This window comes from Perognathus longimembris, chromosome 8 (assembly GCF_023159225.1).
Source record: "Perognathus longimembris pacificus isolate PPM17 chromosome 8, ASM2315922v1, whole genome shotgun sequence".
Lineage (NCBI taxonomy): Eukaryota > Metazoa > Chordata > Mammalia > Rodentia > Heteromyidae > Perognathus > Perognathus longimembris.
Window position 1 is genome coordinate 67,088,179 of NC_063168.1, and position 14,423 is coordinate 67,102,601.

Here is a 14,423-nt window from a genome sequence, read left to right on the forward strand (position 1 = left end):
CTCTTCTAAATATATCTTGGGGGAATGGGTTCCTCCATGACCATCTTCCTGGGACAGGAATCAGAGTGCCATCCACAAAAAGAAAAGAGGATCCGTAGTGCACATTTACAAGCCAAAGCCAGAGAGAGATGGCTCTGCAGAGCTATGATACCGTACATTAGAGACCCATCAGGCTCCTAGGTGGACACAGAGGGTCACTCCGCAGCAACTTTGGGTGAAGGAAGGGAATCAAGTCTGAAACCGGCACCAAAAGGTGGCAGGGAGGCACTAGTGCTGGGGTCGGCTGGAGGTCAGCTTCCAAGATGAGCAGTCAAAGAGAGCAGTGGTACCCTCCACAAAGCCTTAGGTAGTGAAGACAGAACCATCTACACCTGAGCCTTGGCTCCCTTTACATTTCCAATTCAACTCCTGGGTCCAGAGTTCCTGGTTCTTTTGAGCATCCACCCTAAATCCAGTAAGTGATTCAAGAGTGCCCCTGTGCTTGGGGGTGGAATTTCAGAGAGTTATGGTCCCCAGAAAATAACTCCGTATTTGTCCCCCACTCATTCTCTCATCGTTCCACAGAGCCTCGCAGTCCAGGAGTTGGGGTGGACTAGAGGCACCCAGATGTCTGGGCTGGCTGGAGTCAGCGACCTGGCCTTCCCGCACCGGGAGCTAGCTCCTGCCTTTCGCTCCCCGGTCCTGAGCACAGTCGTGTGTCCGTGCCCAGGGTCGGCCGCCTGGCGGGGGGTGGGGGTGCGTGGATTCTGGGCTCATAGCTGTCTGCGCCAGGCTATCAAGGCGCGTTGGTGCCCAAGCTACGGAACCGATGTCCCCCGGTGCAGAGATTCCCCCCACCGGCTCCCCTCCACCAGAGCCACTTACACAGGCGCAGGCAGCGTCCCGAGGCGCGAGAAGGGAAGGAACCCCGCAACTCACTGTTCTAGCCCGCCCTCGCCTGCTAGGAGCTGTTTCTCGGGTGCGCCCGGAGAGCCCTAGGGGCCTACGCGTGCAGCCAGGGGCGCGCGGAGCCGGAGAGGAGGGGACACCAGTCGGGAGAAGCCCGGGCCAAGCCAGCGCAGCTGCCAAAGTTGGCTGCCCGGGTCAGCAAAACTTTGTTTCTCAGTGCGCAGGCGCGGGGCAAGGTTGGGGGGCAGGGGAGGGAGGGGAAGAATCCTAGGGCTAGGCGGGGAGAGGGGTGGGGGGGGGCGAGGAGGGTGGGTGGTGGATTAAAATAAGTAGGCGGCTCGGTGCAGAGAGATGTGTGAGACGGCGGCCGGGCTTTCCCCTGCTCGTTCTCTCCCGCTTGGGTTCAGACCCAGAGAAGGAGCCGGGGAGCGCAGCTCACCATCCCGGGCCGGGCGGGAGGACTCCGGGGCTGCCGAGCGCTCCCGCGTGTCGGGCGATCGGAGTCCCGGCCACTGGAGAGAAGTCGGGACGACAGCGCGCCGGGGGTGCCCGCGGGGTTCCAGAGCCGCTGGCGTGGCCGGTCCCGCGCGCAGCCGAGCCTAGAGACGCGCTCAGCCCCGGATCACCGCCGAGCGAGGTAACTGCAGCCCGGGCGCTGGGACTGGCCGGGGACGAACGCGGGCCACGCTCCGAGGGTTCCGTGTCACCGAGCTGTGGGGGACTCTTCTCTCTCAGAGCCCCACTCCCTCCCCCAGCTTTTCTTACCAAACGAGGGGTGCAGGACTTTTGTGGAAGCCAGAGCAGCAGCTGCAGCCCCGGGTTATTGGGGATGCTGCTGGTTTATGGCTTCCCTACGTCGGGTCCCCAGCCTCTATCTGTGGGGAAGGAGAAGTAGGGCCTTGGTCCCCGAACCCAGCCGCCCTGGGCTTTGGGACATCCCGGGTAAGGTGCTCACGGGTTTGGGAAGTCCATCTTGGCATCCCCCCCCCCCCCCTCCATTTTAGAGAAACCAAAGCAACTTCAGCCGGCACAAACTTTCTGCAGAGGCGCGTGTCTAGCTCAAGCTGGCCTGCCCCAGCCGGGGGCCGGGGAAGGGAACGTAAGTGGACGGAGGCCGGTGCCCGCCGCCGCCCGCGCCGGGGACAGGTGCACGTCCCAGCCGCTCGCTCTTGAAGGCGAGTTGGTCCTTGGCGCCCTTTCGCTCAGGTAGGAAGCCAGCTAGACGCGGGCTCCAGCGGCGTGTCTGCCGCCTGCTTGGGAATCGAGCTCAGACATGCGGACATATTCCCTATAGGAGGTTGGCTGTGGCTCCTAGAGGCCTGCAACTTAACCCCCCCCCCCCCCCCCGTCATTCAAGGGGTGCGAGCACTGCTTTTCAATGGAGACTTTCATGCCCCAGTAAGCAGAACCGTTTGGGAGCCGCGGCCCCCCGTGTGTGGGGTGAGGGCTGGGAGAGTGGGGTCTTTGGCCGTCCTGACTGTCCCCTAATTCAGCCTTCAAGGAAGAAACTGGGAACCTGAGACGAGACGGAAGGTGAGGGGCTTGGGGTTGAACTCATTTCTCCTACCCACCCCGCCGAATGTCTCTGCTAACAATGAACGCCCGCACCCCGTCCTTTCCCTGCGCGCAGGTCGTGCTGGGATGGGCTCAAGGGGCTGAAAGGTCGCAGCAAAGCTTTCCTTGATGCAAGAATTCGATCAGTTGCATCCGGGTTTGGAACTGGCTGGCGCGTTGGGGTTTTTTTTTTTTTTTTTTTTTTTTTTTGGAAACACAGAAAACCACGTGCAAAGCTAGTTTCCCCAGGTTCACAGCTTCCCAGGGAAGAGCAGGGCTGGCAAGGAATGGGGAGTGATGGTGGGGGAAATTGCCTAGCCCAGGCTCCTGGAAGAAAATGCGATTTCATTAAGATCGAGGGACAGATCAGAGAGGAAGCAGCGGGGTTTTCGATGCAGGGGGACCGCTGGCCATGGTCTCGACAGTGGGTTATTTCGATCTCCTTCGTTGGGACAATGCTGCTTCCACAGATTCCCACGCCGGTCGGTCCCTGTCACGGGGGTCTGGACTCTGTTGCCACCCTTGTTGGGGATTCGATGTCAAGGATGATTATCTTGCGCTGCTGGTCTTCTCCAGGTGCAAGCTCCTGTAATTCTCTCCTTTCTCATTAATGCAAGCCGTTAACTCGCGCACGCTCAATTAGCCACGAATAAACCACTTTAATAGACTCTGCACACTTCATTAATGTCCTGCATGGAGCTGGAGGCAAACCTGGGTTTGGCGCTTCTGAGCCGGGACTCCGAGGCACGACCTGCATTTGCAGCTCCAAGTCTGGCTCCAAGTAGCACTTCCTAAGTCCTAAAGCCTTAGCTCCCTGCGGAGTGTATGCCTGGCCCCGGAAGAGGTAACGGGCTCCTTTGGTTCTTAAAAGATCGAAAATGTTCACTGGAGGGTCTCGGGGTTAGAGACGGGCTTTCAGCTCATCCTCTCGGGATGCAGCGGCAAGGATGAAACTGGTCTTCTTCTCTGAACTCACCCTCTGAAACTGGGGCGTGCATTCGGCCCATTCGTGTTACTAGTGTCAAGAGCCATGTTTCGAACGAATTTTGTACATAAGGAAAATCCTTGGTGAAAACCAAGGAAGCCCTGACATCAGAATGCTCTAGAAAATAAGAACATTGGCCTAGATGTGGAGGAAAATAAATGGAGTGTTGGGGAAAATAAGATCGGGCAGATAGCCGGGAAAAGTTTGGCGTCCCAGAGACCAGATGGCTGCAAACATCCCCCTCTTAGATCCCCAGGAAACTCCAGGCTCCTGGGGTCTTCTCTAGTTTTGCAGAGGGGAAAGCTCGGTGGGCTTTTCTACCCAGACACAGACTTGGCCCGGGCCCCTGTGCCACCCAGCTAGCTTGGACTTGCACAGGCCTTGAGCCAGCGGTAGCAAGTCCGTGCCCTCTGCCTTCCCAGGCAGGCTCCAGCCTTCTGGAGCCCAGGATCTAATTTCCAGTGCCTTGTAGGAAAGAAAAGGTGACAGCAAATCAAAGAGGGCTCCTGTCACCTACTTCTGGGGAGACTTTTGAAGTTGGTAGCTTTCTCCTCTTCCTTCTCTCCAGCTTCCTCTCTGGCCCAATGGCAGTTTTTGTCATTCTTGTCTCCTAGCACTGGGATGATCGTAAGTTTGTCCAGGACAGAGCTGTGGAGAAGGCTGTGCCTAGATTCTGCCGTGGTCCTTGCTCTGAGGCTAGATATCCACAGATAGATGCCACCCCACCCCACCCCCACTCAGTGCCCCAGGGTGGAATTAATTGCATGCAAATTTCTGCCAGCTTGTGGCTCAAAAGTATCCCTCTTTCTGCAGAGGCTGCCACAGCACCAAACACACTCCTCCCAGAGTCTAGCCAGAAAGGCCCTCAGTCCTCCATGCAACAGGCACTGCCTATCTGTGCACAGGGCAAGCGTTTCCAGGCAGGGGAAGGCAGATGAGTCCATGCTGAGGCCTTGATCTCAAGGCTTCGGGTAGGCTAGGCCTGTAGGGGTGAGACTGCCGAGAAGAAAGCTGGGCAATGCCCTGCACATCCTGGGCAATGACTGGCTCTCTTCTTTCTGAGAAAGAGAAAGGAAGGAGAGAGGGCCAGAGGAAGAAGTCAGCAGAAGGGACCTGAGAGCGGACAATTGAGGAAGGGAGTAACTCCAAGCCCAGAGTTAAAATTAAGCACATTAGCTTTCCATTGCTCATTGGAATTTTGTTGCTGCTGCTGTTGTTTCCTTTCCCATTTTTAAAAAACATTTAAATTTCTTTTCCCTCCAGAGATAGATGAGAGTTAGTAGTGTCTGGAGGGTCATAACCCAGACCTTCCCATACAGGCTGGAGACCTTAACAAAAGTGAGCAGCCCACCTCAGTCTCTACTCACTCCAGTGTGGCTTCTCTTGGGTCTTGCTCAGTTAAGCACTCTGTCCTTAAAGTTGGAGGGTTCATGAACTACCAGGGCTGTGGTACCCATTCATTGGCCTGGCACCCATTCAATTGCCCATAATCATGGGGACCTGCCTGACCAGGGTTCTCTACATAAAAACCATTGAGCTTCCCAAATCTCCCCCACCCACTTTCCTATGGAGGAAGAAGGAGGATGTTTGACAGGGTGAATGAGCACGGAGGTCAGTGAGTAAGTACCCTCCTTGGAAAGAAGGGGACCCCTAATGGCTCTGATTCCAACCCCCAATTGGAGGGGAGTCAGTCTGCAAGCAGCTCCAGAGAGGTGTGTCAACAGGATGACCTAACTGTTTGACAAGATAGCAAATCTGAGGTCCAAGTTGAGAGTTTTGAAGATGACAACGGTTTCTTTAGTTTCTTAGAAGCCAACTCCAAAGTCAGTCAGAAGACCAAAGACTAAGAACTAGGAGTTATGTGCATTTGTGCTTGTCTGACTGTGGAGGCTTTTCAAGGGTGTAATCCTGAATCCAGTGTGCGTGTGTGTGTGTGCACACACACGTGTGTGCGCACCCTGGCTCACTGATCCCTGAATATTGTACACTCTTGTCTTATAAAACACTAGCTACCCCCATTTATCTCTGTACCTCGTCAGTTCTGCTTCAGACAGCCACGATCTGTGCTTACTGCTCAGTGTGCATTTGTGTTTATCTGAACACGAATGTGAAAGAGAGGTTTGTGATCTTCACAGGAGAGTGTGATTTTGTGAGGCCCCAGGCTTGCCTGTATGTCCAAAGCTGTCAGTTGCCCTGTTGTTTTGCCTTTTTCTGTGTCCTGTACATAGCTGACTCACACTTTAAGTTGGATGTGTTGCTTAAGGTTTAGATTCCTGCTTTTTTCTAGCGTTATATCTCTCATCTTGTCCAGATTATTTGCAGAATGACCCTGATATGAGCACTATGAGGAGAGTGTCCCCTGCATCATGTGTTTCCATCCTCTGGGTGAGAGTAGTGGGGAAAGGAGAAGGTGTGAATGGGTTCAAATTCTGGTGGAAGGCAACCAGCCCTGAACTTTTCCTCTCTCCTCTCCCTTCTTCCTTTCTTTGCAGATCAAGACTGAGAACCAGTGCAGCCTCAGCCATCACAATGGGCAGCAAAACATTGCCAGCGCCGGTGCCTATCCACCCATCCCTGCAGCTCACTAATTACTCCTTCCTCCAGGCCGTGAACGGTCTGCCCACGGTGCCCTCGGACCACTTGCCCAACCTGTATGGTTTCAGTGCCCTGCATGCCGTGCACCTGCACCAGTGGACGCTGGGTTACCCAGCCATGCACTTGCCCCGATCATCTTTCTCCAAAGTGCCTGGGGCAGTGTCCAGCCTGGTGGACGCTCGTTTCCAGTTGCCGGCCTTTCCCTGGTTCCCTCATGTCATCCAGCCCAAGCCAGAGATCACTACTGGAGGGAGTGGGCCAGTGCTCAAGACCAAGCCACGCTTTGATTTTGCCAACCTGGCCTTGGCTGCCACACAAGAAGATCCTTCCAAGTTGGGCCGTGGAGAAGGTCCTGGCTCTCCCGCGGGTGGGCTGGGTGCCCTCCTGGATGTGACCAAGCTGTCTCCAGAGAAGAAGCCCACCAGGGGACGCCTCCCTTCCAAGACCAAGAAGGAGTTCGTGTGCAAGTTCTGTGGCCGCCATTTCACCAAATCCTATAACCTACTTATCCATGAGCGGACACACACCGACGAGAGGCCCTATACTTGTGACATCTGTCACAAAGCCTTCCGGAGGCAAGACCACCTACGGGACCACAGGTGAGGCGTTAAGGGGCATGTCCCCAGGGAGATCTGGGGTCCACAACCTCACCATCCTCTCCAAAAGGGCTTAGGAGATTCCCTCTCCTGACTCCAAGTCTCCCCACAATGAGATTTCCTTAAAATCACAAAGGAAACTATAGGAGAAGCCATAGGGGTTTGCAGTGCGAGCAAAAGAAACCAGGGGATGAGTAAGACTTCAGGCTGGAGCAGGTCTCCAAAAGTCCCTTCCTCCTTTCTCATGGCCATCAATAGTTGATTGGATCATGGAAAATGGGCCTTTTAAGCCCCACCCCCACCCCAATGTGTTTTCGGCTTGTCAGAGAAACTTACTTTCTTTTTAGTTTGATTTCTGTGAAATCTTAATGCTAACAACCCTATGTGCTGGTGTTTTCAGTCCTGGACATCAGTGTTAGGAAATGTTGGTCCTCTGGTCTCTTGACTGAGCTCTAGTGTTGACTCAGGCCTTATAAGGAGACAGAATTGAAAGTGCGGGAGGGTAGGCAGGAGAGCAGGTGGTCTCTTCCCCTCTCCTGCCGAAGGATCAAAGGCTCAGCTGTCATCTCCTTCACCTCGTACAAACTGTATCTTGCCTGGCCCACACTCTGTCCAACCCCCCTTCCCCCCTCCCTTTTCCTTTGATGACAAGCACCTTTGTAGCAGGGGAGGGCTCTGGGGCTCAGCCTTGAGCAAATAAACAACACCGCATCCCTTTGCAAGGATTAACTGTCTGTTTCTGTCTTTAGATATATTCACTCCAAAGAGAAGCCTTTTAAGTGTCAAGAGTGTGGGAAAGGATTCTGCCAGTCCAGGACTCTGGCTGTCCACAAGACGCTACACTCACAGGTGAAGGAGCTCAAAAGCTCCAAGATCAAATGCTAAACGGAGCCTCCGGGGAGGGGCCAGCAGGACCCTGGGCCACGGCCACCCCCTCCCTCCTCCAGAGGGACCCAAAGCTGCAGACGGCAGGGGCCGGCCACGGGAGGGGCGCGAGCGCCCTTCCCCTCCCCCTCCCCCCGTCCCCCGGGTCTGCAGCACACGCGGCGGCGCTCCAGACCCCGCCCCGGGGCCTTGACCCCCCCCATCCTCCCCCAGCGCCTGGGCGGCTCCCCCAGGACCAGCCGAGACTCTGGGGGCCCCAAGGCGGCACTCACGTGGCAGAAGGGAAACTATTCCGAAAAAGAGGGAGGGAAAAAGAAAGGAGGACAAGCAAAGCAAAGCATGGAAGCTCCGCGGAGCCGCAGCGGCGCCTCTCTTCGAAGTATTACTTTTTCTATTGTTATTTTATACCTTTTATTCTTTTTTTTTCTTTTTTCCTTTGACCATATAAGCTTGTAACGTTGTGACTGCGGTGGGGCGGGGGCGGGGAGGCGAAGCGGTGGCGTCGGCGGGCGGCTTCCGATTCTCCTCGGGTCCCCATCCCCACCCCCTGGGAGCCTGCAAAAGTGTAATCCGTGTATCTGCTTCCGCCGCCGGCCCCAGGCAGCGCGGGGTGCGGCGCGCACGGCCCCCCGCGCGCCCCACACGCTCCTCCAGGACACGGACAGCGCGCGGGACCGGGAGCGCACGGAGCCCCGCGGCCGGGCTCGGGTCCCCGCGAGCCACCGGCCCGCCAGGAGCCGGGCGTTGTATTGCGACGGGCACTTTATGCTGACCATCGGTAATGGACATTTATCACTGGAGTTTTTTTTTTTTTTAACTAATAAACGGTCATTTTACAGGAGTGGTAGGATGGGTCATTTCCCCTCCCGAACGGCAGCCCATCGGCTGGTTTCTTTGAGGGGGAACAGATGTCTCGGGGACACTTGGGCTCGTCGGACACCCCTCACCTCCGTGTTTGGAGGCGGCGCGGCTGGGGTGGTGGAGAACCCCTCCTTCTCTCGGTCTTCACCGGCCCCCCGTGCCGCTCCGTCGGGCGGGATTGGCTCGTCTCCTCCGCCCCCGGGTCAGGCCGGGATGCGAGTTTCCAGATCCCAGTTTGCAACTCGCATCCCTTCGGCCAGAACCTCAGCATCTCCGATAGCTGGTGTGTGTGTGTGTGTGTGTGTGTGTATGTGTGTGTGTGTGTGTGTGTGTATGTGTGTGTGTGTGTGTGTTATGGTTGGTTAGTGAACACGATGCCACCCTCCCCCCACCACCAAGTTTTTCCCACCGACCGGTGGCTTTGGCTCGGGCGTCCGCCGCACCCCCAAAATTCACTTTCTCCGTGTGCACTTCTCAAAGTCCCTCCCTCCTGCCCTCACCACTCCCCACCGCCTCCCCAACACTTCTCCAACCGGGGTCACCAGGGCTTTACCTCCCACCGGATTAGCACTCCACCCCCCCCAAGGTTATTTGCGTTTTTAAAACTAGGCGAGGAGGCTCTAGGCGCTCCAGGAGGCCGGGGACTCTTGCTGGGAGAAAGAGGAGTCCGTTGGCCTCAAGCTGAACCATCCCGGGTCTCTAGTTTTCCCACAATTACAAGCCGGGCGTGGGAGGCCTTTGTCACTTGGGGGGCCGGGCAAGGCTCCCCCAGATCTTGCGCCCTGACTGTGGGACCTCGCAGAGGGTGGCGCCCTTGGCCTTTCCTTTCTGATGGGGAGCGCGGCCGCCGGGCTTTCCAGCCCCGTGGGCGGTAGCCACGGACACCGTTGGACTGAGCTTCCGTGCAGGACGGGACCTCAGACCCTGGCCTCCTGTAGGTCCTGGCTGGCCGAGAAAACTGCCCAGGGATGCAGGAGTTAAAAATGTTCTCACCTCCCCAGCCCATCCCCCTCAGCAGGGAATGAGCCTGGGCGCAAAGAGGACCAGAACTCCGTGGCACACTTGCCTAGCCTGGCACCACTGTTCAGGGGCGGGGGGGGGGGGGGACAGCCCAGATGAGCCCCACTTTCTGCGTTCCAAGCCACGCTGCCCTCTGCTGGACAGAACCGGAGGGACCACCCGGGACCGGGGCACCTTTCCCTCGCCTGCCCACAACCCTGCTTAACCCGGCAGCAGTCTCTTTCTACGCACCCCCCCCCCCCGCCCTCCTCAAATCTTGAATGGTACCAGGATCCCCTCGAAGGAGGAGTCTGGCGCTTCCAACTTAGGCTCTGCTGGCGGCGGGCTCGCTCTTCCCGAGTCCACAAGTATGAGGCCCAAGAAAGAATAAAGTTCCTGTCTTGGAGACTTGGGACCTTTGGGGTGCGCGGAAGGAGGGCAATCAATGGGGTTTTTGGCCTCAGTGGCTTGGGCTAGGTTTGTGCATGGCCTAGGCTTATGCTAGCGCCCAAAGCAATGGGCATATGGGTTTCTTTATTGGGCCCAGAAAGGTTTAGAGCCCTGGTTGCTCTAACAGAATTGAAAGTGTCAGATGTGCACAAAGGCGCGCGCGCGCGCACACACACACACACACACACACACACACACACACACACACACCAGCTTCAGAGGGTGTTGCGTGGTTCCTAAGATACGAGGAAAGAACAAAACCTGCCCCCTAGCCCCTTTGGTATTTATGGAATTTCTATATTTCTTAGATTTCTTATTTACCACTGGTGGTCCCTCACTCCTTTCAGGACCCACAGAGCCTCTGCAATTTCAGTTATAGCTGGGACTTGGGAGACCATAAATAAGAAGACATGGGAGGTTTTTCTTTTCCACCCCCTCAGCCACTGGCTTGGTGAATGCGGGCTTGCCTTACGTCCTAAGACTGAGAACTTTTCAGTACAGCTTTGGAAAAATGGCTTTCCAGGTCAGAATTTTCAATGGGGGGCAGGGTAGGAAATGAGGAAGGGTGTTAGGCAAAGGACTCCGCCGGGGGAGACCTCAGCTTGCCCCACCCGGGGCTGCTGTCACCTGCGTGGAGCCACTCATCCTTTACTGCAGCTTGGTACAGAGGTTCTTAGGCTGCACAGGTGCTGCCAGTGCAGGTGGAAATCCAGGCCGCTCCCCCCCCCCCCCAACACACACCAGAGCACTCAGAAGCTACAACCCCCAGAGGTGTGTCTGAGGGTAGCCTCCTGCTCGTTCTCCGTGTGGGTCCCACACAACACGCCCCGGAGAGGTCTGGACATGAGTTGGTCCTTTACCTTGGGCTCTCCTCTAAGCTCCTAGAAAGTTCCCCGCTCCCTCCCCACCCCCGTACTCTCTGCTTCAAACCCCAACTGCAATCAACTCCTCCCCGGCCGGCCTGTTTGTCTTTCCACCCCAGCTCGGCCTGGGCAGGTTTTTAGGAGCCAAAGAAGACACTGGCGCTGGGCGGCTGGCGTTCAGCTCCGGCTGCCCCGAGGCTGGCGGACCCCCGCAGGTCCTCTGTGGGAAGGGGGGCGAGCTCCTGGGCCCAGGCGGAGGGTGGGCGGCTCCCGGGACTCTGGGCAGGGAGCAGAGGCTCCGAGGTGGCAGCTGAGAGTCCGGAGCTCACTGCGGAGTGCTTTCTTTCTCGTCGCCCCATTTCTGCTCACGTCGGGGTGGGAAGGGTCCCCCCCGACATGACATCAGCGGCCAGAACGCGGGGCCGGGGATGTCCTAATCCAACCCTTCCACACCCCGACATCTTCGCGTCCGGCCCGAGGGCAGGTCTCGCCCCGCCTGGCAGAGTGCCCCGGTGCTGTGACGTCACAGTGCCCCCCCAGACACCTGGACACACCCACCACGGAAGCCCATGACGTGGCGGTGTGACGCCACAGGCCCGCGGCTCTCACAGCCCCGGCACCCACACTTCCCAGCCCCGCCCCTCGGTCCCCAGCAGCTCCATCCGCAGGCTCCAAGCGTTGCCCGGTTGTCCCGAATGAGCGGGGTGGCGGGGGGTGGGAGGGGTGGGGTGGGGTGGCGACAGCACCTCCGTCCCGAATTTGGGATTCACAACGGTGTCCGTCCCGCGGCGGTTCCAGTAAGGTTGGGCGGGGCCAACCCTCCCCCCGCCCAGTCCCCGCCCAGACCCCGCCCACTCGCCGTCTTGGTCCCGCCCACTCCGAAGGCCTCCGGAGTCGCTTTCGGCCCAGCGCGCATGCTCCCCGCGCAGGCGCACCGGCTTCCCGCCGGCACTTAGAGGCCGGTGCCGGGGTGGGTGGGGCGCGTGCCGCGGTCCCGCCGAGCTCCTGGGCCGTCGCTGCTGAATTCCGCCCTTGGGGGATCCTGGATTATGCTCCGAGTAGCTAGAACGCTGGAGTTGCGGACCCTGGAGAGCCCGTGAGGTCTGCGGTCCACTCGGCCGGGGTCGGTCGGGGGCCTCCGGTCCGGGTGGGCCGGGAGGGCGCGCGGAGCCCGGCCTGGCGTCGCCCAGTCCGTTGCCACCTTGGGATCTGGGGACCGCGGTGGCGCTGAGGCCGAGATCTGCGCTGAGGCCGAGATCTGCGAGCTGATCTCTGGCTTTCTTTAGAGCCCAAACAGATCCTAGTTTGCTTGTCTTGGATGAAAACCCCATGGACTTGAGATATTAGGTTGGGATCGAACTTCATGTCCGTGGCAGAGCCAGGATTGGAAGCTGGGTTTTCCTGGAGGCCGAGTTCTCGCCTTTTCCTGAGCACACCAAGGGCTTTGGTCAAGCCCTGCCATTCCCATCGAACGGATCAACCTCTTCTGCCTCCTCAGTCAGCCGGTGTAGATGCAGATAGAGGTCACAGTCTTATACGTTTCTTAATGTGCGCATTACTTGAACCAGACCTCTGGACCCTCACGTGTTGTAGAACAGCTTTGACTTGTATATGTCATGTTGATGTATTATCAGAAATTCTTCAGTCAGCATTTTATTAAAATACCACCTTCATCTTATCATAACCCAAGCGGCCTGCAATGGGAGGAGACAAGGAGAAGACCACTCGGACAGATGGCCTTCTTGAAGCCTCGGAGGAAACTTTGAGAGGAGTCTTCTTCAGTTTTATGAGTACCAGTGGATTATCAATTGACAAATTATATTTGGTTGGCAAGGAGTCCTATTCCTTATTAGCATGTGGCATATGCCCAGGGAGTGAAAAGGAACCTGGACAGGTGTGGGGCAAAGAGAGAGTTAAAGCCGAGGGCAAAGGCGACGACCTAGATAGGTAGATACACTCTGCCTGCAGAGTGAAAGACCCTGGGTTTGCACTTACTTTATCTTGTGCAAGAGCACCCTCTCCTAGTAGAAACAACCACAGAAATCTTGATCCCAGCCAGCCAACCTAGCCCTCGTCCTAGCTATTTGCTACCATTGTGAGTCATTTTTCTTGGATGAACCAAGAAAACTCTCATGGATGGATGAAGGATTGAGAGGGTTCCCTCCCTCCCCATTTCAAATACTGAACGAAGCTCTCAGCAGCTCAGCGGTCTCTGGGGATGTATAAAGTACAGTTGATTTCTTTTTAAATGTTTGGTTTGATTGAACTCTTCGACTAGTGAGATAAGGACTTTTTTTTTTTTTTTTGGTCAAGGTAAGGGCCCCAATAAATTTCTTTCTGTCACTTGCAAGAATGGGTGCCATTTGGAGCCAGTAGGTAGGGGGTGGCATGGATGAGAAGAGATAGGGACATTCGAGAATGCCGGAAAAGATGGAGCAGGGATAGCCAGGTTCTAACCCTCAAGTCATTGTCACATGTCTTTAACTGTGCCAATGGGGACTGGAAGTGCTAGATGAGGGGACTGGGGTTTGATACATCCCACCAGAAATCCCGTGCCCTGACATTTTAATTAAGACACTTTCAAACATGCAGGAAGTCCAAATTTCATGGCGAATACTGCATTACCCATAGTATACAGTTTGCAATGAACATTACACTATAGTTGCTATGTCACATATATCCAACAATCCATCCTTTCAACTTAAAAAAAATAATTAAAACTGACAAGCATGTAGAGTAATCGAAAGAGTAGTATGGGAGAAAGGAGTAATAACAGAAAGGAAAACATCTCCAGATTTTCCTCATAGAGCCAAGTGTTGACAGTGTTCTGTTAAATGTGTCTCCTTGTAACGTTCTGAACTCTTTGAAAGTTAATTCCAGAACTCACATTTCACCTCTAATACTGATTTGCAATTGATCGGTTCTCCAAAGGTTTTCGTGGTAGGAGATTGGACTCCAGTGTGATAGTTGAAGTAGTCTAGATAAGATTGAAATATATATTCTGGGCAGAAGGAAGAGGGAGCAGAACACTTTTGTCTCTATATACATCTTATTGCGGAATTTGTCTGGGTTATCTTTAACAAATCTGATAGCATGTCAAGGCCCCAATTCTCACCTTTGGTGAGAGCAAAAATACCTTTCTTTTCTAACTTCATTGATTTTAACCAGGAAGAATAAAGCTGCACCATAAATTTACATAGTATTTCTTAAAATATCTCTTTTTATGGAGTCTTAAAAATATTTGCAAACACTACCAGCTTTTAAGCTGCATTTGATTTTTAAAACGTCTTGGGAGATAGATATAACAGAGAAAACTTGGGATGGGTATAAAAAGGTTTTCAGATTTCATTTCCATGATTGTCCATTTTGGCAGTCAGCAAGAAACAACTTTATCCCTCCTTGGCCCTGTGATTCTTTACCTGGCCTGCAGTGAGGTGTATTACCCACGAGGATTCAGGCAGAAAGAACCCTTGCACAGAACTAAGAGAACAGTGTAGTAGACAGATGTGGGTGAAAACATCTGTACTTTGTAATTTGGTTTCACATTTAGGCACATGTATTGTGTGCATTGTCTCTGAAAAACAACAATGCCAAACCAACTGCTTTTACACTAAGAACAATAGCAAACACAAAAACAAATTTTGTAATAATTAACACAATATTGGAAGTGAAAATGTTTCTAGAGAGACAAATGAAGTCACCATCATTTCCATTTCTACAGTGAAAGGACCCATGGTAGTTAGGCTC

General features: G+C 55.1%; 1 protein-coding gene across 1 annotated transcript; it reads left to right on the forward strand.

Moving 5' to 3' along the window:
* Positions 1 to 1,228: 1,228 nt before the first annotated feature.
* On the forward strand, positions 1,229 to 7,615 carry Osr1 (odd-skipped related transcription factor 1). Its single transcript, XM_048353388.1, has 3 exons — positions 1,229 to 1,525; positions 5,920 to 6,621; positions 7,368 to 7,615. Exons 2-3 carry the CDS (start codon positions 5,957 to 5,959, stop codon positions 7,501 to 7,503), a joined length of 801 nt encoding a protein of 266 aa, XP_048209345.1. The 5' UTR covers positions 1,229 to 1,525; positions 5,920 to 5,956; the 3' UTR covers positions 7,504 to 7,615.
* The last annotated feature ends 6,808 nt before the right edge of the window (positions 7,616 to 14,423 follow it).

Excerpts from the sequence above, each read along its gene's own strand:
- Osr1 (XM_048353388.1), top strand. The coding sequence starts at position 5,957 with ATGGGCAGCAAAACATTGCCAGCGCCGGTGCCTATCCACCCATCCCTG. Across the intron at positions 6,622-7,367 it reads GACCACCTACGGGACCACAG|ATATATTCACTCCAAAGAGA; the intron begins GTGAGGCGTTAA and ends TTCTGTCTTTAG.